The sequence below is a fragment of the Cydia amplana genome, chromosome 2, assembly GCF_948474715.1.
Source record: "Cydia amplana chromosome 2, ilCydAmpl1.1, whole genome shotgun sequence".
NCBI lineage: Eukaryota > Metazoa > Arthropoda > Insecta > Lepidoptera > Tortricidae > Cydia > Cydia amplana.
Genome location: NC_086070.1, coordinates 2,225,840 through 2,249,524, shown reverse-complemented (window position 1 = coordinate 2,249,524; position 23,685 = coordinate 2,225,840). Strand labels below are relative to the sequence as shown.

General features: G+C 37.6%; 1 protein-coding gene across 1 annotated transcript in view; it reads right to left on the bottom strand.

Moving 5' to 3' along the window:
- The window catches only part of LOC134662071 (ovochymase-1-like), a 39,301-nt gene extending 16,344 nt beyond the window's left edge, over positions 1 to 22,957 (bottom strand). Inside the window, exon 1 of the mRNA XM_063518346.1 lies at positions 22,557 to 22,957. Coding sequence (XP_063374416.1) covers positions 22,557 to 22,656 — 100 coding nt within the window. The 5' untranslated portion in view covers positions 22,657 to 22,957. The remainder of the gene's footprint in view (positions 1 to 22,556) is intronic.
- Between the last annotated feature and the right edge of the window lie 728 nt (positions 22,958 to 23,685).

Genomic DNA, 23,685 nt, shown 5'->3' with positions numbered 1-23,685 from the left:
AATAATTTGACGTTGTCATGGCAGTATGTAAATAAACATGTCAATGAAAAAGTGTGATCTTATTTGAGAATGATAATAATATATAATAAATAAATAGAATACCTCCGCTAAACGTATGTATCGTGTTACCGGGCGTCGGTAACATAGTGTGGTGAGTTTTCACTTCTATCGGCACTCCCGGAGTGCAACCGTTGTTGCTTGTTTTAATTGAAAGCCGGTTTTCGTAGATATTTTTATCAAAATCATTGTTAGTTTTTTTATTTTTTTATTTAATAAATTATTTGATCCGCTACAGGGGTCAACGGATAAAGTATGGAAATCAAATATGGCTACCGGAAGTATGCATAACAAATGATATGCACGATTGGCGCCGGCGCACGTAACGTGCTTGTTACATGCCTTAAGGTCTATTGCTATGTTTAATTGGATACAAGTAAACTATGAACTTGGAATGTCTTTTTCTAATATTACTGCAATGGTCTGCCATGCCACCAGAGTGCAGCTCTAGCGCACATCCTAATACATACTACGCCTTAAACAGTTTTTTGACTACCTACGCCTTAAACAAGTTTTCACAGATAATGTGTTGCTAATAAACATGAAGGCAGTTTGTTTACAGGGACCTACCGAGAAACGCAAAAAAAATAATTTCGTTATCTGCTTCTCTATCCTTCGAATATGCAAGAATAATAGGTAACGAAGTTTCGATTTTCATATTTCGCAGTAGACGCTCTGAATGTGCTAGTGGCTCCCCCTGAGTTTTGCAGAGTTTTGCGTCATATACTTACTCGTAATTTATACTTACTCATAATTAAAAAAAATACATGCATTTTATTTTCCTCGTATTCGAAATGAAATGTAGAGTGTTTATCTCGGGTGAAAGGCATCATTTCAGCGTCGGACTATCATCCCTTGGTTAACAATATACTATTTCCATAATGTTTTCTCGGAAACGTTCATTCATATTTGTCATGCTACTTCAGCCAACCTTAGTACTTTTTGTACCGAGACTGACTGAAATAGCATGATACGTTCGTTCGTTTCCGTGGAAATACGGAAAAGAATTATGCACTACATCCATTGACGTATATCTCAGGACGGGCCTTACGTGCACTAAAAATGGTACTAGTTCAGCGGAGTGACCACAGGGAGTGACTCACGGAGTCGAGCCAATCGTGCAAGCTAACGCAACTAGTTGCGACCAATCGCGCACGTGATGCGAACTCATTAACCAATCGCGTTGTAGCGGTGTCACACCGCTGTAATGGCCCAATTCATGCCCCATTCTTATTGCCTGTAAGGCCAGTCCTGAGATATACATCAATGACTACATCTCTATAACAGTGGTACCGTTAAATGGGGTGAGTAGGTGCAAAACTGACATTCAAACCTCGATAACATTTTATTTTTACATATGCAAACTGAATGGTGTAATAAGTGTTCCGGACGTTTGTATTTTAGTTTTTATTTTATTTTGGGTAAGTTCCATTTCATAACTTTGACGATAAACAGGAAATCCCACCTCACCCCGTAGTCCCTCGTATTTGGGATAAGTTGGGTTTTCATACAAAGGTGATTTTGGAAGATTGTTGGATCGATTTTTTTTATTATGAGATTTATGAGTATTACTATGGCTCCATTTTAAATTGGAATACATTATTTTTGTAGCAGTAGCCTTAAAAACCCATCTTACCCCCCTTTCCCCCCTTCTCTCCCCATTCATAACCCCAACTCTCCCCACGAACACTACTCATCCCATTTTACGGTACTTTATCCGATTATTACACAATTGTAAGGTCAATAAGAGTGCTTTTATTGACCTTTTCACAAGCCATGACTACATAACAATGGCCGTTGAATTAGAAATTAATCAGAAGCTCATGTCGGCAACATTTTGATCACAATGTACGTAACTAAACACATCTTTAAGCCTTTGTTGTTTGTTTTTTAAGTATTCATAAAAGGTCAAGTCAAGAGCGTGTACTGAATTATCTATCTCGAGATCTTTCAATCACATTGGATTGCTTTAGTTTTGTTAAATAAATAAGTACGTACGTACCTTGTTTAAGTACAATTGTGCATCGGTGGACTTTATGCCTTCTGTAATAAGGTTTACCGATGGACGGTTTAAACTAGCAAAATCACCACACAACTTCCCAACCGCCTGGGATAGGTAAAGTAGGTATTGCACGTACTGTAAATGGTGGTATGAAAGGTGTATGAAAGCGAATCGTACAATGTGAAATGCCTTTTCAAAGGACACTGCTTAAAGCTTTCATAAAAGCTTTATTTTAATCTTTTGACAGTTGTTTGGATCTTTTGTTTTAACTTTCCGTACGCTATTGATGTTTAGATCCGTAATTTATCTAGTTTTGTGCTATTGACATGTCCGTAAGGCGATTCAAAAGGAAACGAACTCGTGAGAATGATTAGGAGAGTTTTTAATAATGCAAAAGACAATACTAAACTTTCATGCACCATTAATTAAAAAATAAATAGTACAAAATTAAATTGTGATGCTCTGGGCCATTCTCGTTATCCTATTACTGGTATCTAGTGAAATAATAAGAACAACTATACCCAGCACAGACGTAAAGAATCGATCATCTTTGCCGAAGCTTTCTCAAAACCTACGTTATGGGATGGACTTCCAAAAGGAGTCTTCAGGTTATAAAAGCCTCTGAGCGCATATGCATGTTGGCTATCGACGCAAATCAAAAGGGGTAGGTATATATTACTCCATTTGTAGAAAGAATACATAGTTTAACTAACAATTACAGATGTACGTCGGTATGCCATCGGGAAAGTTTTCGTAATTACGAAATTTTCCATATAGAACCGTTTTGGAAACATTGCACGTTTTTTTGAAAAGGAATTTCGAATTCCTTTATTTCCTAAAGTTCATCCAACTTTTAACGTAACTTTGGTCATCTGTACCTGCAAAGATTGCTTTTAATCTTCGGTGAGTGACAAACAGAGTGCCATCTTTTCCCTCTGCGGGCGCCGCGGCTACTTTACCAAAAAGATTCCTTATCAGAAGGCATGTAATCTCCTCATCGGCAATTAGGATGAACGGCACTTCCGTCTGCGATAACATCGGATACTCCGACCTGGATATCTCCGAATTGGGGTTCTGTAAGACTAGGCGTAATTAAATGAAAATATTTATTTTCAGACAACTATTGGCCCATAGATAAATATCTTATACCTGGTCAACCAGATCTTGACAGTAGAAAAAGGCGGCATATTTGAAAAATGTAGGCGCGAAGGGATATCGTCCCATAGAAAATTTGAATTTCGCGCCTTTTTTTACTGACAAGATTTGGTTGACCAGCTATAAATACTGAAACACACTGGCTGCGAGGCAATATGGCTGGGAGGTAATAAGGCAATGGAGTCTTGCTGAAAGAGATGGGCATATTTTCAAGCGGAGACCAACCTTCGCGTTTTGAACACATATTAATTCACATTTATAGACGGGTCTAACGTGAAATTTATTCAATTACCGTAAAATGGGGTGAGTAGGCGCAAAACTGACATTCAAACCTCGATAACATTTTATTTTTACATATGCAAACTGAATGGTGTATATAATAAGTGTTCCGGACGTTTGTATTCTAGTTTTTATCTTATTTTGGGTAGTTCCATTTCATAACTTTGACGATAAAGAGGAAAACCCACCTCACCCCGTAGTGCCTCGTATTTGGGGTGAGAGGGCTTTTCATACAAAGGTGATTTTGGAAGAATGTTGGATCGATTTTTTTTTATTATGCGTATTACTATAGCTCCATTTTAAATTGGAATACATTATTTTTGTAGCAGTAGCCTTAAAATCCCTTCTCACCCCCCTCTCAAACCTTCTCTCCCCATTCATAACCCACCTCTCCCCGCGAAACCTACTATTTATTTTACGGTACCTTTATATACCGACGTTTCGACACAGGTTATACTGGTCATGGTCAGTACATCAGTTGGCCGCGACCAGTGAAACCTGTGTCGAAACGTCGGTATATAAAGGTAATTGAATAAATTTCGCGTTAGACCCATCTATAAATGTGAGTTAATATTATTTAACGTACCTATTTATATCAACTATACCTAGCTATGCGGAGCAAAGCCGCGAGGCAGACGCGGCTGTCACATCACACGTATTCACAAAAGAGCATCATGACATGATACGTTCCTTACGCTCAATCCAGTTTGCGAAAATATATATGCCATTTTAGCAAATACCTTCTCACGACGAAGGTACTTTAGTTTTAAAAGGGTACCGAATTTCTCGAATATTATCCCTCGTTCAACTATAACGATTCTCGTCTTAAGATTAAATTGCTCTTAATGGTTAAGATATCCAGAACATCTTGATTGTAATGTGATACGTACAGCTTCCACTTATAAAGATCGGACGATAGGTAGCCCTCTCATCTGTTTTTACGATACCTACCTAAATACATTTTTGGTGCAATCAATACATCGACAAACTTTAAACGAAAACGAATAAGTTTTTGGCAAAAATTTAATTTTTGGTACAAGCTTTTATCGCTGACTGTGATTTTCTTACGACAGACAACTAATACTCATCGAGACAATTCTAAAAACCCCTAACACAATTAGGTTGCGTTGTTTCATCACAGAGTTCCTATGGCCACCTCCTGTCTCCATCATCAGATCAGTTCGACAGTACCATATTATTGTATTGTCATCAGAACTACATACAGCTGCCAATTTTCATGACGCTACGATCCTTGGAAGATGGTTAAATTAGTTACCTTAGATTCCATTACATAGTTACATACAGGTCGACCTAATAAAAGCTTGTTAAAAATGTATCCCAATGACAGATACTACGAAAAGTCACGTGACTATTTTCATACATTATTTAACGATTGTATACAAAGAAAATAGTGCGAGGTGCGAGTAGAACTTTTAGGTATAGTTGGTCAAACCAATTGTCAGTCAGTAAGAACCAGGAAAACTAATATATAGTTTGTCAAAGGACTGTCCTATTTCAAACATAGATAGAAAGAATCATACTATCTTTGTCTTTCACTAGTATTGGCACCCAAAAGAAAAGGATAAGTATATATAGTTTTTTGTGTTCTTATTTACTGCCAATTTGATTTGACCAGCTATACTCATCCTTTTATTTTGGGTGCTAGTACTAGTGTAAGACAAAGATAGTATATATGATTCTCTCTGTCTATGTTTGAAATGAGACAGTCCTTTGACAAACTAATATATGTATGTGTCATTTTTACTCGCTCAATTTCTAGTAATGAAAACCAGTACCCGACATACTTGTATATTATTATGTTGTTTGTTATATTTGTTATTTGAATGTTCATGTTATTTCAGAATTTCGTATTAAAACGAGAGCGTAACTCCGAGTGTATACAATAGCGGCGGCTAGATTCATGTGATTCTTAAACAGATAAATGATCAACAGTGCTAAGATTACATTGATGAGCAAAAAACTTTTACGTAATGTTTACGTAATTGATTGCAGTCATTGAAATAGATATCTAGGGACTGGCTTTACGGGCAATAATAATGAGGCATGACAGGGGCCAGTACAGCGGTGTGAAATCGCTACAACGCGATTGGTTGATGAGTTCGCATCACGCGCGCGATTGGTTGACGAGTTCGCATTACGCGCGCGATTGGTTGACGAGTTCGCATTACGCGCGCTATTGGTCGCAACTACTCTCGTTAGACTGCACGATTGGCTGGAATTCGTGGGTAGCACCGCTGAACTAGTACGATGTTTAGTGCCCCATTAGCCCGTCCTTAGATATTATACGTCAATGATTGCAGTTGACACGTAGGTCCGAGTTAATGAATGCCACCGGGTCGCGGCTCCCGACTTTCTCTGGACGCCTGATTGTATGCGTGATGGATAGCTTGTGCGATGATGTTTATGTCATTTGTATCGTAATAGGCTAGGTTCATTGAGAAACAATTTCTTCAAGAAACGCCAAATCAATTTGCATTCGCATTTTGCACTGCCTATTTGATGGACAGCTTGCGTTATTGTCAACGTTATGTCACTTGTATCGTAATAGGCTAGGTTCATTGAGAAACAATTTCTTCAAGAAACGCCAAATCAATTTGCATTCGCATTTTGCACTGCCTATTTGATGGACAGCTTGCGTTATTGTCAACGTTATGTCACTTGTACAGGCTAAATTAATTGAGAAACGTTCTTCAAAAAACGTCAAAACGGTTTGTATCCGCATGGAAGAACGCCCTTTGTGATGTATTAGTTGCACTATGATGTTTATGACACTTGTGTCGTAACAGGCTAAATTAATTGAGAAACGTTCTTCAGGAAACGTCAATGGGCGTTTTTTTTTTAGTTGTCCCCTACACTTTTTTTTCAAATTTGGGATTTTTTATGTTATTTCTACTCAGAATCACGAGCTCTTTCTATCCTAATAGGAGAAAAATTTTGAAATAAAGTGTAGGGGACAACCTTAAAAAAACGCCCCAATACGGTTTGCATTGGCGTGGAGGAACCCACGTGATTGTATGAAACGATGAAGTTGAACCTAAAATGTGGTTCACCTTTTCTTGAGGTCTAATAAAAATGCTAATATGTACAGTCAGCTGCAGAGATAGTGGATCAATCAAGAACTTTATCCATTTTTACTAACAAAAAAAACGCCGCCGGTTTAAAGACGCCGGTTCGAATCCGGCCTTCACCACTGGAGGGCTTCGTCGGTTTTTCTTTAATATATGACATCTAATTTCAGTTTATAAAAAATATTCGCATATTTTTTGGCCCGTTTGGGTATCTAAGAACGTGTATATTTTCAGGGTCTCTATTGTTTCCCAAAAAGTTTTAAGTCAATGTACCTATTTGTATCCCGCATTTTCGTTAGTCATAATTCATTTGGTTCAGAAACGCGTAAATTTTCAGGATTGCCGTAAAACAAACCTGACCTAATTAACCTATTCTATAGGATAACCTTACGAAAATCATATTCATATTCATATTTTTAATGATAAAAGTAATTACACGTCAAGATTTGTTACATACAATTGGATTACATTTAACTAAATGTAAATTATATAATCGTTTCAATACAAATGTCAATTTCATTATTTACAAATTGAAAATCCAAGTACACAGGTACAATGGAGACATTAGAAAAATGCAATAAATAATAACTTATGATCTATTTACTTATTTACATTGTGTGCGTGGATCGATGACACCTTATCGAAAAATTCGTTGATGGTGTAGCAGGCCATTTCTACTAATATCTTTTTGATTTTATTAACAAATGTGACGTCACTAGGGGCACATCTGATGTCGGCAGGTAACGAGTTGAATAGTTTGACTCCTAACACACCGACGGATTTCCTAGCTTTAGCGGTAGTATGGGGCGGGACCAAAAGCAGACTTCCCCCGCGCGTGCTTCTGCCTGACTGCTGCTCACGGATTAAGTATTCAATATACTCTATGGCTCACGGGTTTTAAACGAACTGAGATTACTTCTAACATACTTGCACGCTTCTAAAATGTAGACACTAGGTAATGTTAAGATAATCCTCAAAAGTTAACGGTTTCAGTTTTATGACTAATGAAAATATGAAAAACAATACATTATGACTTAAAACTTTATGGAAACCAAAGGGTCATGTTTTCAATACAATATTCTATATGCGTAACAAAACGGACAAACAATATAAATTAGACAACTTTGGGAACAAATCAAATTATTTATTTCAGTTTATAATATAAACTAGATCTCATAACAATGGCGGCGCCACTATGTAGGTACAAAGCCGATTAATAACGTCTGTATTGTCAACAAATGTCAACATGATCAAAATGGCGGCATTCCTGCGCGTGCGTCTAGTTTCTCGTTGCGCAACCGGTGCAGTCGCTGCTGACCACGTGCTTTATGTTTGTGTCCGGTTCCGGTGGTATATAGTCAATATTTGACTATAAGTATTTTTTTTGTCTGTTCGTTGGCATCATAAGTTTATTCGTAATAACAAAAAATATTTATATTTTATATAGGTAAGTACCTATTTATTTTTTATTTATTAGTAGGTGCCAAAATGTTTTAGTTTTTAGAGTTCCGTACTCAAGGCTGAGGAAACTTCTAGGCACCCTAGTAGTTTCGTCATCCCGTCAGTCCGTCTGTCCGTTCGCTAAGTAGCTCACTGGCATGGACATAGATACAGAAGACAAAAGTGGTTAAATAAAAGCGGCCAAGTGCGAGTCGGACTCGCCCATGAAGGGTTCCGTATTTAGGCGATTTATGACGTATAAAAAAAAAACTACTTACTAGATCTCGTTCAAACCAATTTTCGGTGGAAGTTTACATGGTAATGTACATCATATATTTTTTTTAGTTTTATCATTCTCTTATTTTAGAAGTTACAGGGGGGGGGGGGACACATTTTACCACTTTGGAAGTGTCTCTCGCGCAAACTATTCAGTTTAGAAAAAAATGATATTAGAAACCTCAATATCATTTTTGAAGACCTATCCATAGATACCCCACACGTATAGGTTTGATGAAAAAAAATTTTTTGAGTTTCAGTTCGAAGTATGGGGAACCCCAAAAATTTATTGTTTTTTTTCTATTTTTGTGTGAAAATCTTAATGCGGTTCACAGAATACATCTACTTACCAAGTTTCAACAGTATAGTTCTTATAGTTTCGGAGATAAGTGGCTGTGACATACGGACGGACAGACAGACGGACAGACAGACGGACAGACAGACAGACAGACAGACATGACGAATCTATAAGGGTTCCGTTTTTTGCCATTTGGCTACGGAACCCTAAAAACCAGATTTTTTTTAAGTGTTTAAGTGTTACAAGTGTTTTTTTTTTCATTTTTACAAGATAAATATTTATTTCAAGTTTTAATAAAAAAAAAAATATTCTCCAGCATTAGTTAAGCCCAATTATTTATTTACCATTCCTCCATACAAACGTACTCGACTGTTTCCTCCGTGGGTTTGAAGCTAGAGCAGTGATTTTTTCAATACAGATTAATATTGTCAATATCTGTGTCGGACCGTTTTGCTTTTTTTGATATTATTGTTTTTAAAGAGCTAGAGCCCTTTAAAAATAGCCAAAATGGCCTAATTGACTATGCCGCGATGAGAGGCGTGGTATTCAAAACTGATATCAATTAGCCAAAAAAGCAAAACGGTCCGATACAGATAATTTTATAATCATTTAGATTTCCAAAGGGTATAGCCGGGTAAGCATGGCCAAACTGCCCTTAGCGAAAAAAACAATTTCCTTTTACTGGATTATTAACCTATGTATATGTAGTGCTTTCACCAAATATTAAGCCTCAAATGCTTGAGATTTAAAAAAAAAATGCAAAAAAAGAAAAATCATTTTTATTTTATTACAGCCAAAGTACTAATCCGATTTCTTTGTAATTTGGGTATGTTGTATATACAATTAAGATCGCTTTCTGAAAAAAATAATATATAATTATCTCTTAAAATAATAGTAAAAAATTGAGATGAAAATTTTCAGAAAAATAAAAAAAATACGTGCGAGATAGCGACAGTTACCAAATTTACATATTTTATGTAGAATTTAATAATGTTTAACATATATTTTTTTCAAAAATTAAAATCGGGATTAACAGTGTGAAAAACTCGAATTTGTAACATCCCATAATACTCTCTCTTCATACAAGCAAAGCTAAGTAGTCATAAACGAATGTAGTATATTGTGAACGCAGTCTTTACGAATCTGAATTTAGAATGTGACGTATTTTATTCATCAAAGGAACAGACATTTTTCAATCGTTAACGCTCTGTATAAAATTCGTGCCTATTTTCCTGTTCCCGCGCTTTTTTTAGGGTTCCGTAGCCAAATGGCAAAAAACGGAACCCTTATAGATTCGTCATGTCTGTCTGTCGGTCCGTATGTCACAGCCACTTTTCTCCGAAACTATAAGAACTATACTGTTGAAACTTGGTAAGTAGATGTATTCTGTGAACCGCATTAAGATTTTCACACAAAAATAGAAAAAAAAAACAATAAATTTTTGGGGTTCCCCATACTTAAAACTGAAACTCAAAAAATTTTTTTTCATCAAAACCATACGTGTGGGGTATCTATAGATAGGTCTTCAAAAATGATATTGAGGTTTCTAATATCATTTTTTTCTAAACTGAATAGTTTGCGTGAGAGACACTTCCAAAGTGGTAAAATGTGTGCCCCCCCCCCCCCTGTAACTTCTAAAATAAGAGAATGATAAAACTAAAAAAAATATATGATGTACATTACCATGTAAACTTCCACCGAAAATTGGTTTGAACGAGATCTAGTAAGTAGTTTTTTTTTTATACGTCATAAATCGCCTAAATACGGAACCCTTCATGGGCGAGTCCGACTCGCACTTGGCCGCTTTTTAAATCTCTGAATGCCGTTCGCCCTAGCCGCATACAGCCACGGAGTTTAAGGTCCGCGCTCAGCGAAATAAGTCGCGTTCTAAATTCAAATTGCGTTGGGAATATAACTTTCTAGTATAACGACGTACAAGTTATTTTGTATGAAGAGAAGGTATTATGGGATGTTACAAATTCGAGTTTTTAACACTGTTAATCCCGATTTTAATTTTTGAAAAAAATATATGTTAAACATTATTAAATTCTACATGAAATATGTAAATTTGATAACTGTCGCTATCTCGCACGTATTTTTTTTATTTTTCTGAAAATTTTCATCTCAATTTTTTACTATTATTTTAAGAGATAATTATATATTATTTTTTTCAGAAAGCGACCTTAATTGTATATACAACATACCCAAATTACAAAGAAATCGGATTAGTACTTTGGCTGTAATAAAATAAAAATGATTTTTCTTTTTTTGCATTTTTTTTTTAAATTTGAAGCATTTGAGGCTTAATATTTGGTGAAAGCACTACATATACATAGGTTAATAATCCAGTAAAAGGAAATTGTTTTTTTCGCTAAGGGCAGTTTGGCCATGCTTACCCGGCTATACCCTTTGGTTACGATTGGTTGAGTTTTGGAGGAGGAAACAGTCGAGTACGAATCCTCGATTTTTGAGATTTTTACGCAGGATTTTTCGCCTTGTCCTTATCGCACTAGTTTTAGGAGCCGCTTCCGTTAGCGAGACGGGTATATTTACCTAAAATATTTAAATCTCAGCTCCTGTTTCGTCTTAAGTAGTTAGGCCCAAAGATTAATATTGAAACGTAAATAAGTTTTAACTTATGGCTCCTCTACACGATGGGCCAACGCCATCTACTCCAAGGGACGCATTTATGCGTTAGAGGGAGCAAGTGATATTGCTATCTAATTCTACCGCATGGCTGCGTCCCTTGGAGTGGCCGGCGTTGGCCCATCGTGTAGAGGAGCCATTACATACATTATTTACCAAATTACCATTACAAGCAAAAACTTTGTTTGGAAAATGAGCTTTTTACAAGTCCAGCCACGTAATGTTCATTACGCAACCACGGTCATACTTAGTTTCCAATCTGGCACGTGCTTTGCCGAAAATGAGAGTCATTTTATTTTATTACACTGTACACTGGTATTTTTAGATCAAGAAATCATCTTTAGTTTGATTATAGTTAATGGGCGGAAGTATTTAATAGATAAAGCGATATATTATGTGTTAAATAGAAAAGTAAACTGAAATGGAAACTTTTAATTTTTGTTTGAACTAGAGATGGGCCGAATAATCGGTAATTATTCGGTATTCGGCATATTCGGTATATTTTTCAATGTTTGTATTCGGCCGAATAGTTCGGTTCGAACTGCCGAACATTTACCGAATAAACAAAATCTTATATAAGGGCGTCGGCTAGCTGGCGCAGGTGCACTTCGCGGTCAGGCCACAGTATAAATAATAGTACTAAGTACAGAAGACTCACTCTCTAACAAAACGCGTCTGTTACGATCAGCACAGATATGGCCGCTAGGTGGCGACAGCGCCACGCGCGGCTTATGGCTTTCCCCAAAATTGGGGCCGAACGGATGTACTTTTAGCTACCTGTAGCAAAGCGACGAAATCGCGGAGTGAGACATGCCTGGTCAGGCATGAGACGGTTTCGTTTCTTTTCTTAAAAATTCCCGGCCGGTCCAGAGGGGAAACGTCAAACGGCGCGATTCGGGAAACGAATTAGACATTAACTAGATACGATATACTAAAGATATGTGACGTCCCACGAGAAAAGGTACCTATGGCGGTTGGCGCTTATGCTATTATTAACGCCGCTCTCCAATATTATTGCGGCGCTATGCGACGTAAGCGCCAGCCGCCATAAGGTACCTTTTGCCGTGGAACTTCACATATCTTTACTATTTCATATGTAGTGAGTCTCTAATTCATTTCCCGAATCGCGGCGCCAGCCGCCATAGGGTACCTTTTGCCGTGGAACGTCACATATCTTTACTATATCGTATCTAGTTAACCTCTAATTCATTTCCCGAATCGAGCTGAAAAACTCGTGCCGAGTGCAGATCGCAGACCCGTATGAACTTGTTTTCAGCTTTTTAGGCAGTTTTAGCCGAACCGCATATTCGGCCGAATATTCGTATTCGGCAAAGTCCATATTCGGCCATCTCTAGTTTGAACTAACCTATGCTATTATGACGTAACCCGCAAATACAATAAAGCCGTGTTTACACTAACGACTGGATTGAGACAAGTAATCGTGTCATCTCGCGACCCCAGTGAAAGCGGTCTAGGGTTGCAAGTAGGAAATGAAAATAGCTTTCCGCTGTATCGGGTAAATGCCAACGAACTGTAATGCTATACGTAATTAAGCTAATCGCAATCGATATTGGTCATCCAGTGCTGTTTTCTTTTTCTGACGATGTGATTAATTATCACTTTCAATTACTGCTTAAGTATAGTTTGGCAAACACAACTTGTCAGTCAGTAAGAAACTAAGAACCAGGAAAACTATACGCATCCCTTTCTCATACTCATACTCATACTCATATATTCTTTTGGGTGCTAGTTATAGCGTAAGACAAATACAGTACGATTATTTCTGCCTATGTTTGAAATGGGACAGTCCTGGGCCAAACTATACGTACCACGTAGGATCCCTAGTATAATATGTGTTGTAAATGCGAAGTCTCCCTTTTACCTCTTCACATACGGACTGGACACTGTAAGTTGAACAAACACATGTTTCAAATTGACAAGAAACAACATGAAGGTTCTGCCAGGAGTCAGAGGAGACTGCAATGCACATTCTCTGTTTCTGTGGACCACTAATGTAATGTCAAAAAGAAGTACCTACTTAGGGCAGCACGTATTGCAACCCTATGAGGTACAGAACATTACGGCCCAGAGAATCTGTAATTTTCTGGATACAGCTTGAAATGATGCAACAAGGATGAACTTTATAGGGCCGTCATCAGGGCCGTCTTAAACTATGCTGGGGCCCTTGGGCATATAAGAATTTGGGGCCCTTTTGGAAAGTAAAGAAAACATTTTTCTAATGTGAGAGTTTCTGTCTGTCGTTCGGGGGCCCCTGAGGATGGAAGCCCTGGGCACGGGCCCCTTGTGCCCTTATGGTAAAGATGGTATTGGTCGTCACTAGGGTTTGCAATCCGGATCCGGAATGTATGAAATTATCCGGATCTGGATCCGGATCCGCGGATCTTCCCATACATTTTGGATCCGTCGTGCAAACCCTAGTCGTCACAATATATCAATGCCTGGTCGATGCGACAAAGGCCCATAACACCCCAATAATAATGCCTCTTCATTTAATAATTAAATTTGGCATTACGTTGTTTGACTCCCGGGGAGCGGCATGGGAATTTTAAATAGGTATATAATATATCATATATCATACAAATGGAACCATAATTATATTTAAGGTAAGAAACTATACCTGATATAATACACTAATACATGTTTTTATTGTACCTTAACACATTTATTAAATTAGGTTTTCCGGTATTTTATTTTATTTTTATTAATAAACTAGCTTTTGCCCGCGGCTTCGCACGCGCAGGAGAGTTTTTTTTTTAAGTTTGGACCTCCATTTCACCCATTTAGGGGATGAATTTTGAAAAATCCTTTCTTAGTGGACCCCTAGACCTTATAAGGAACCTACTTGCCAAATTTGGACTTTCTAGTTCCAGCGGTTTGGGCTGTGCGTTGATTTAAGTCAGTCAGTCAGGTCTTTCACGTTTATATATATAGATAATATATTCATCCGGGCTCTCCAAGCCATAAAATACAATTTTAGGGTTTGACAGGAGCAGTTATGCTGGCGCCATCTGTAAATTACTCCGACCGGCCAACCCCAACGCTATATTTTTTCTGCCATGACCCTGTTCTAGTGTAAATAAACCAACCATTAGATATAATCGTCGTAGAAACGATTCCCTTAGCCCGCGGCGGCGCATGGCCGATAAAAGTTATTGCCAATTGTTTGTCATCCCTTGATCCAATAATGTTTTATGATCAGAGACCGGAATTTTCATAGCAATCTTGAATTGATACTGCGGTATTCGGAAAACAAGATCCGTTCTAGAGAAGAGAACGATACGATATGTACTAGATACCTGGTAGTTTAGATTTCAACTAGATATCTTTTGCAGCTCAATTCGGGCAACCAATGTCACTTTTACGTTAAATTATCGTATTAAGATCGTTTCAATGTCGTTTTGAGATCTTGAGATCTTAAGATACATAACGAGACGTTTTAGACATTGTGAAAATCGTTCAAGAGTTTCTCCAGAATCGCGGAAATGTCAAATTTGACAGGCTAGATCTTAAACATATCGTTGTCGTATCTTGGTGATGTCTAATAGACATCTAATAGATATCTAGTTCAAAATCCGAATCGGGACCCTAGTGACTTTTCATAACTTAACTTTTCATTAAATATATTTTAATTATTATGATGTCAAAATGTACAATACAAATCTTACAATCTACAATATATTACAATACAATACAAATCCAAAAAAAATTACAAAAAAATAACTAAAAATAACTTTTGTCCTTGTTGCATATCTCCATTTAAAATTTTCAACTACTCAAACGTTATCTGGAAGAGATCAGTCTTTAGCGATAAGACCATCTTTTAACTCTACTTTTAATGTTTTGTATTTAAATATCATTTATTATCAGGCAAAAATCTTACTAGCTAAAATTAAAAATATTTGGGCGACACGACGGTTTTCTGTTGTGTCGCATATTCCGGTGTAAGATCTGGCAGATTCCCACGGAACCGCATACATTGTGTCCATATAATATAATATATGATTTTCGGAACATTTCAAATTCAAAATTCAAGGATAATTCAAAAGTGCCACGAAAATTTCGGTTTCTGTTTATGATTGCTTTGAATATAAAAGAGAGTCTCATTAGATAGCTTTTTCTGACGGGATGGACTTGAGTGGCTGTATCCGTCTTTTGACTTTGACAGTTATATTTCAAGTCATTTTGTGGACGATGGAGCATCAAATATGTCCCTGATTTTAGACCATTCCTAGATTTCCTAGCTCGATGATGCGGGCTGGGTTTCGTGACCGCATTGAAATGACTGACAGCTGTTTCGGGTCATTTTGTGAACGATAGAGCGTCAGATGGATCTGAGCCTGCTTTTAAGCCGTTATCATTTCATAACTTATTTAAGTATCGCGTTTCACGCGTTTGTTCTCTCATTTTTCAAAATATTTGGCCTCGGGGAGCTACCGCGAAACCGAAATTCGGAAATATGCGGGGATCTACTCTAATTTACTCTAATTAAGACGTAATTAGAGTAACAGAGAAAAATGCCCGCAATTGACGAACTTCGATTTTCGCGGTTATAGCAGAATCGGTTCATTAAAATAAATGAAATAAGATTAGTTATCGAGTTCGTTTTGGGCCAAAATTGGGAGAATCTGGAATATGTGGGGTTTTACGGTATTTGATAAGTTTCGGGTATTTTTCAAACTCACGTTTTGTTTTCCGTTGTACGCACGACAAACAAACGGCACGCTCTCTAACCAATCCCGCGCAGCCTTCCTTACATTCGCGATGAGCACGCGCATCGTTCTGGATCCCGCGGAAAGTGCGACTTTCATCGCCGTACGTGCATAAAAGTAAAAGTCGATAATCCGAAACAACCTTGGCCGAAACTAAACGGTACCACTAACTTGACAAAATTGTTGCCCGTACTGTTGCGCACGCAAGTTAGACACACCATACCACCATACCAAAATATTACATTTTTAGATCTTTCCATTCCATACATAGTCTATGAAAAATGGTAACGGAATGGGAAAAAACCTTGGGACACTTTTTTTTCCTATTAGGATAGAAAAAGCTCGTGATTCTGAGTACGAATAACATAGAAATTCACAAATAAAAAAAAATCGTATGGAACTACTTTAAATAAAATGGCCCACGTAGGCTTCGAGCAACACCGGCTTCCGACAGTTCCGACACGTCGGAAGGGAGGAGCCCAAGCTATGTCTTACCGTACAAATCGTTTTGCCATTTTTTTGGCACTTCTCACTCACTACATACAAAATCCAATCCGTAATGACGACACGAATACATACATACATATAGAAAATGGCACACGTTTAAGACAACAGAGGGGAAATAGTGCGAATGCCGACTCCCTTCAAACCAGGAAATGTATGTATGTAACCACGATTTTACCGCCACATAAATTTGTACATAATCTAGGGTATCCGATCCTACATCAAAAAATAAGCTTCAATTTAAACCTTAACCATTTTATAAGAGAAAAGAAACAGTGTGCACAAAACGTACAAATTTAAAAAGATTAAGCTTCGTGCGCTGAACTGTACAGAGCGTAACCGATAGTTTCCGCTATGACGGAGCACGCGTGTGCGTGACAGCATAATCGGCAAGAAGCCAGCCCAAGGTCGGCTAGAAGGCCAGTGAGAGTGCAATGGCTATTACTTGAGACAAGTAAACTTTTGAAACTAAGCAAGCCATCTTTGGAAGCCTGATTTTTAGGGTTCCGTGCCTCAAAAGGAAAAAACGGAACCCTTATAGGATCACTCGTGCGTCTGTCTGTCTGTCCGAATTGTCATTCTATGGAACTTGCTTATAAATAAATCGCGATGTAGAAATTGTCTCTGAATGGTGAATTTACTAGTGACTTTTGTTTACATAGTTAGCAAGTTCCATAGAATGACACTTTAGGTACTTATACAATATGCTAAATGGCAATGAAAGCATTGGAGAGTGAATAAATGAATCACTTCCACAGTGTTACTATCACAGAACATTAGTAAAAACCCGGAATAATCAACAGACAAAGGTACCTTTCCATCATTCCGAGAGCAGGGAAATGATCGATCGACGTATGGGTGAAGCAAAACATGAGAAACTATGGGGAACATCATTGTTTTAATGCCGAGTGTGAATTATGGTTATTTGTTTATAGCTTATGGTATAAAGTGTTAATTATGTTTTATAAGCATGTCTATCTTCCTCGCGTTATCTCGGCATTTTGCCACGGCTCGTGCCGCCTGTGGTCCGCTTTTATAACTAATCCCAAGAATTGACGTAGGTTCGTCTTTTTAGCATTAAAAAAAAGGTAAACAATCTTGACGTGTCTTTTTACTGAAAAACACTTTTGAAAAATAAGTCACGGCAAATAATATACGATTATTAGCGTCTAATGCAGGCGATTTATGGTGTAAAACCGGAGAAATATCCTATTACACCGCCTGAGACAAAATTAAGGAAACGCAGCGATGCCCAGCACCTGCATTACCCTCTCGGCTTCACTGTCTTATCCCACAGGAAAGGCGAGCCAATACGTGTGGAGACAGGTCGGCTGCAGGAATCTGCCGCTTATTTCAGGTTGGACCCTACTCGCGCCTTACGGGAACTCCATTCCGGGTTTTATTTTGGAGTATCCTTCTCCTAGATGGAGATGGACGGTTGTTTCTTCTCACATATGATAAGGGTGTCGTACGAGGCGACTAAGTCCACAAACGAAACAAGAAGGTATTTCGTTACAGGGGAGATGGTCGTCCTCTTAGCATTGGTTTGTCGTTTATGCATACAATTATATGTATCGTTATAAATATCTGAACCTGAAGGTCATTTGTATTATATATTTTTATTTAAATGTTTATGGAACCGTGAATCTGATGTTTACAATTACAGCATCGTCTTTTATAACGAATTAAGCACGGGAAAGTGGCGCGAATCCAATTCAGATCAAAAACGCAGCCTATCAACTTGGCATATTATTGACATCGGTATTAATTCTATAATCACTACATAGTATAAAACAAAGTCGCTTCCCGCTGTCTGTCCCTAGGTACCTATGCTTAGATCTTTAAAACTGCGCAACAGAATTTGATGCGGTTTTTAATAGATAGAGTGATTCAAGAGGACTTGAATCACTCTATCTATTAAAAAAACCGTATCAAAATCCGTTGCGTACGTAGTTCTAAAGATCTAAGCATACTTACATAGGGACAGACAGACAGCGGGAAGCGACTTTATTTTATACTATGTAGTGATGTTTAAATTAACAAACTTTGCAATAATCGCGTAGGTAGTCGCGTTGTTGGCGTTGTATTAGGACGACCCCTAATGCAGTTGAAATCCGAACGTCCCCTTAACTCTGCCACAGAATAAGTAATAGTATCATCATACTCTGCTTATTAATCTAGTGACAATGCTACTGACACTGATTTCCCTGACACGAATGTTTTCATCAAGTCAAAGTTTACAAACTTTAAAAATCGAACGCGACAAGTGGAACTAATCGAAGCGACAATTTCGCCGATGGATTCATTGTGACGTCACACTATAACCATGTTACCGACTCCACTTTTTTACTCTTTTTTCCTTTCGACCGTTTCGTAATGACCGGATACTGTACCCGACAATAATCCACCGACCTTATTGTCTAAGTTTTAAGGTATATTATCCAACGATGGAATATCATGTTACAGTGCAAGATCGGTATATTTCGGCGTAACCAAATAAATGATGTTTTCATAGTCTGTGGTTATCTTTATGTGGTTGGTATTACCGAGTATTACACAATTTATAAATTGTGTTACATAAATATTATGCGTGCGATTGGATTTTGTTATTAGTTGCGCTTAATATGGATCTGGGTTAAGTTAATTATAATTTGTAATCAAAATATTTACATCGTTCACTTCCGATTTAAAAGTGTGTATTTCTTCGTGAGAAATGCTGATGTCGGATACTTAATTAAATAATGCCGTAATTTAAAATATATGGAGGTATAGGTAGGTAATTAATGCATGAGTGTTGATGACCTGTCTGGCCTAGTGGGTACTTGGGTAATAGTGAGTTTAGTGGGCCTGCCTAATATAAAGCCGATGGTCCCGGGTTCAAATCCTGCTACGGGCATTTATTCGTGTGATCGGCACGGCTATTTATCATGCGTGTGTTCTATGTATGTAAGTATTGTGTATTATAGACCAACTCCTCCGATACAAAGATGTTCAGAAGCGACACATGAAAAGGTGTAACATCGAGCCCTCTCAGTGGGAAGGTTTGGCAGCACAGCGTCCTGAGTGGCGCAGGCTGGTGCAGGACAAAGTGCGCGATTTCGAGGGGCAACGTAAAGTTGACCTCGAAGCTAAGCGCGACGAGTTGAAAACGCGCCAGCCTGCTCCGATTCACTATACCACTACGTGGCTGGTGTCCTCACGTGCCCTCAATGTGCGCGGGGGTTCACCTCGATAATCGGCTACGTCAGCCATCTTCGGGCGCACGAGCGCCGAGCAAACTAGGAGTCGTAGTGGTCGCGATGGCCGAAATCGGCCGGAAGGATCATCATCATCATCATCCTTATAGACCGAAGCGTTAGCGAAGGTCTCCGTTTTGACTCGGGCAAACTGCTTTGGGTTGCGTTTCTCTACCGATTCTCGTGAAATTTTGTGAGCAGGTTCAGTAAGTACCTACATATTTTTTCTGTCGTTTCGTTATAGGGTCACAGCTCTCAGAGCCACTAATTTAGGTACCTATTTTATTTAGTGTTTGATTCTATTTTTTCAAACCCCCCTGTGTTCTTTAAAATGTTGTGACTTTTGTTTGCTCAGACCTGGTCTGGCCTTACCATGATGCCTTAACAGAATCGCAATAAGATTCTGTTTAGGACCTAAACTGAATCGGTAAAGGACGGAGCTATGCGACTTATATAGCTCCGTCCTTTAGCGATTCAGTTTAGTTCCTAAACACAATCGCAATAAGGACATCATGGTAAGGCCCCTGGTAGCATGAGTTGACGTCTGTACCTACTAAGATCGAAAAAAGTAACGATCAAGATTCAAGACATCCATGAAAATATTTTGCCTCATTATTTTGCGTCATTTAAAAAAAATCACACCTAGACGATATTCTAGTTAATTTAATTAGGACCAAAATTGAGAGATTTTGAACTAAGTATAGGGTCCTACTTGGGTAGTTTTACGGTGCCTATATTCTCAATTAAGACTAAAGTTAAAATGTGACGTCCCACGGATAAAGGTACCTTTTGGCCGTTGGCGCTTACGCTATTATTAACGCCGCTCCGCCGCCGCGCGCTATTATCATTGCGGCGCTATGCGACGTAAGCGCCAACTGCCATAAGGTACCTTTTGCCGTGGAACGTCACAAATAGTACTTATATTGATACAATCGCCACTCACAGAAGCTACAACAAAACAAATCAGTCGGTTAGTGCAAAATTGATTCAATTAGAAACTCCGTTTTATTTCGTAACCAAGATCCGATCGAACTATCCAAGGCGCAAACGCAAGATTGGTTACAAATTATCGTTTCGATGGTTTCTATTCTATACTTATTAATAATAATAAGTTATTATGTATTGTCTGTGGCGAAAACCCCTTATTTCGATTATTATGGATATCGGTGATATGAATAATGGGGAAAGTGAGGTATACGCCCAAATATTTAAAATTTGCGGAAGAATAATGCGAATTTCAGTTGATAACTCGAATTACCTGAGTAATAATAATATAATTTGGTTCTGTCCCGCAATTTAAAATGCCATTCGAAAACGATTTTTAATGTTTACTGTAATTTCATAACATAAATTTCAATTGTACACGTAATAAAACCATAAGTGGCATTGTAATAACTATTTTACAATGCCACACTTATGGTTGTATTACGTGGCGGGGCAGAATTGCAAGGCGGAGATGACACCTAAGTATGTACTAAAATAATAATGGTAGGACCTACACACCGCGGTATTCGGAAAACAAGATCCGTTCTAGAGAAGAGAACGATACGATATGTACTAGATACCTGGTAGTTTAGATTTCAACTAGATATCTTTTGAAGCTCAACTCGGGCAACCAATATATGTCACTTTTACGTTATATTATAGTATTAAGATCGTTTCAAAATCGTTTTGAGATCTAAAAATACATAACGAGACGTTTTAGACATTGTGGAAGTCGTTCAAGAGTATCTCCAGAATCGCGGAACTGTCAAATTTGACAGGTTAGATCTTAAAAATATCGTTGTCGTATCTTGGTGATGTCTAATAGATATCTAATAGACATCTAGTTCAAAATCCGAATCGGGCCCACAGTGTTGTTAGAAGGAAATCCTGCTTAGAACTCTCCGGCATGATTGAAAATATAAAATGGGCATTCATAAATATAATTCATATTTTAGAACTTTTAGAAATTTAATAAACAAATGAAATCTGAATGAATGAGATCTGAAATGTGTAAATGGAATAAAAATAACATAATAATGACTGTTGACTAATATACCTACTTACTACCATTTAAATCACTCGTAAATTCTATGTCCATGATACATGATGATTGATAGAGCAGCTAATAAATAAGTCACTGTCGATACATATTTATGAACTGCATGAATCAAATATGTTGTGCGCACGCGCTTAATCTAATAAGCTCTCCGAATGCCTAATTTGGGTCAGAAAGGCATGGGATTATGTTAAAATACGTACAACTTTTTGTCGTAAAACTTATGTTTGACAAAAAAAGTTTAAAAACATTGTTTTTTGTTTTTTCAGTAAAGTTACAATTCTGATAAAATAACTATTTCTGTTCCGGATCGTCACATTTTAGTACTACGGACTTTTTTATGTACGTGACGAACCATAAAAAATAGTCTAAAAAGCTGGGGCGCTTTCTTTTTACCCTTTTTTTTAAAGGATATGAGATTGAGTAGGTAGGTAACTTAAAATATGCATGTTTATGAATTGGTGTTGTGTAGAGTCATAGTTTCGTGAACTAAATGTTTCTGATTGGAAATTTCGGTGGAATATTTTTACTTAGCATTATTTATATTATAATAATTCAGCCTATTAGGTATACGTTCCATTGATGGGCTTGGGCGTGAAAGGGCTTAGGCTATAGTCCCCACACGCTGGCCCAATGCGGGTTAGAGACTTCATATACACCTTTGAATTTCTTTGCGGATTTATTTATATACTAGCAGGATAGCAGTAAGCATTTTAAGATCTGAACGTTAAAGTTTATCTTTGTCCTACTAAAAGTATAAATTAAATTGGTTTTTAAGTAAAAATAAAATGAAAAAACCTCACCTCTCGGACTATAAGCTCCCCCAAAGTCCAAAAGTTGTCCGACAATTAAAAAAAATACAACACTCCTGCTCACACTAGCAACACTACACCGGGACAACATTATCACTGCACAACACTAATATCACTCAAACATTACGATTAAAAAAAAAGTTATGTTACTAAATTAATTTCGTAATCGAAATAAATTCGTGAACGCATCTGTATTTTTTATTTTTAATCGTAGTTTTTTTTTTCAGGAAGCGACCGCTGCCTGCGGCGTCCGATTTAGAAATGGTACGAAAAAAGCTACGGCTGATAGTTGTTGTTGTTGACTAACGATACAATGTTTTTACTTTTTTCCGCGCCTGTCATCCCCACTGGGAAAATGTTGCGCCGATTCTGGGGCCGGCAACCTTTTCTCTATAATTTCATTTATTAGGTACTAACACAATACAAAAAAAACAACTTACTTAATAAAACTTACTAAACCTACAGTACACTAACTTATGCTACAGGTAAAACATTTGGCCTAAAACGCCGTCAATGAGCAGGGTGCCCAGAAGGCTGGCCGGATTTCCTCGCTGTATAGGGATACAAATTCGCTGTGCGAAATAGTGGCCAGCCCTCTGGTCGCCCGAAGCCACCCCGAAGCCTATATTAGGCGCGTCGACAAATCGAAAGAGACCAAACAAATTTCCTATTTACCTATTATACGTATAATACGTACAAATTTTAAAAAATAACTACAATCATTAACGAAAACTATAACAAAACATATTATTTTGAAACACAAACGATTGTTGAAAATAATTATGTAAAAATATGCCGCTGCAAAACAATTATTAACTTGTTTTGGGCTACCCTGAAGGTATTATAGGCGTTCTTTTCTTATACCAAATGGTAATTTGAGTAGGTATTTCAACAGTAACCAGCGCATCGAAAGAACAACTTAGTAAAGAAGAAATAATGTTTGAAAATCGTAACAAACTGTTTGCTACCAGAAAAAATAATATAATATTTAAAACTTTCGCGTTTTGAACACATATTAACTCACATTTATAGACGGGTCTAACACGAAATTTATTCAATTACCTTTATTTACCCACGTTTTGACACAGGTTTCACTGGTCGTGGTCGCGGCTAACTGATG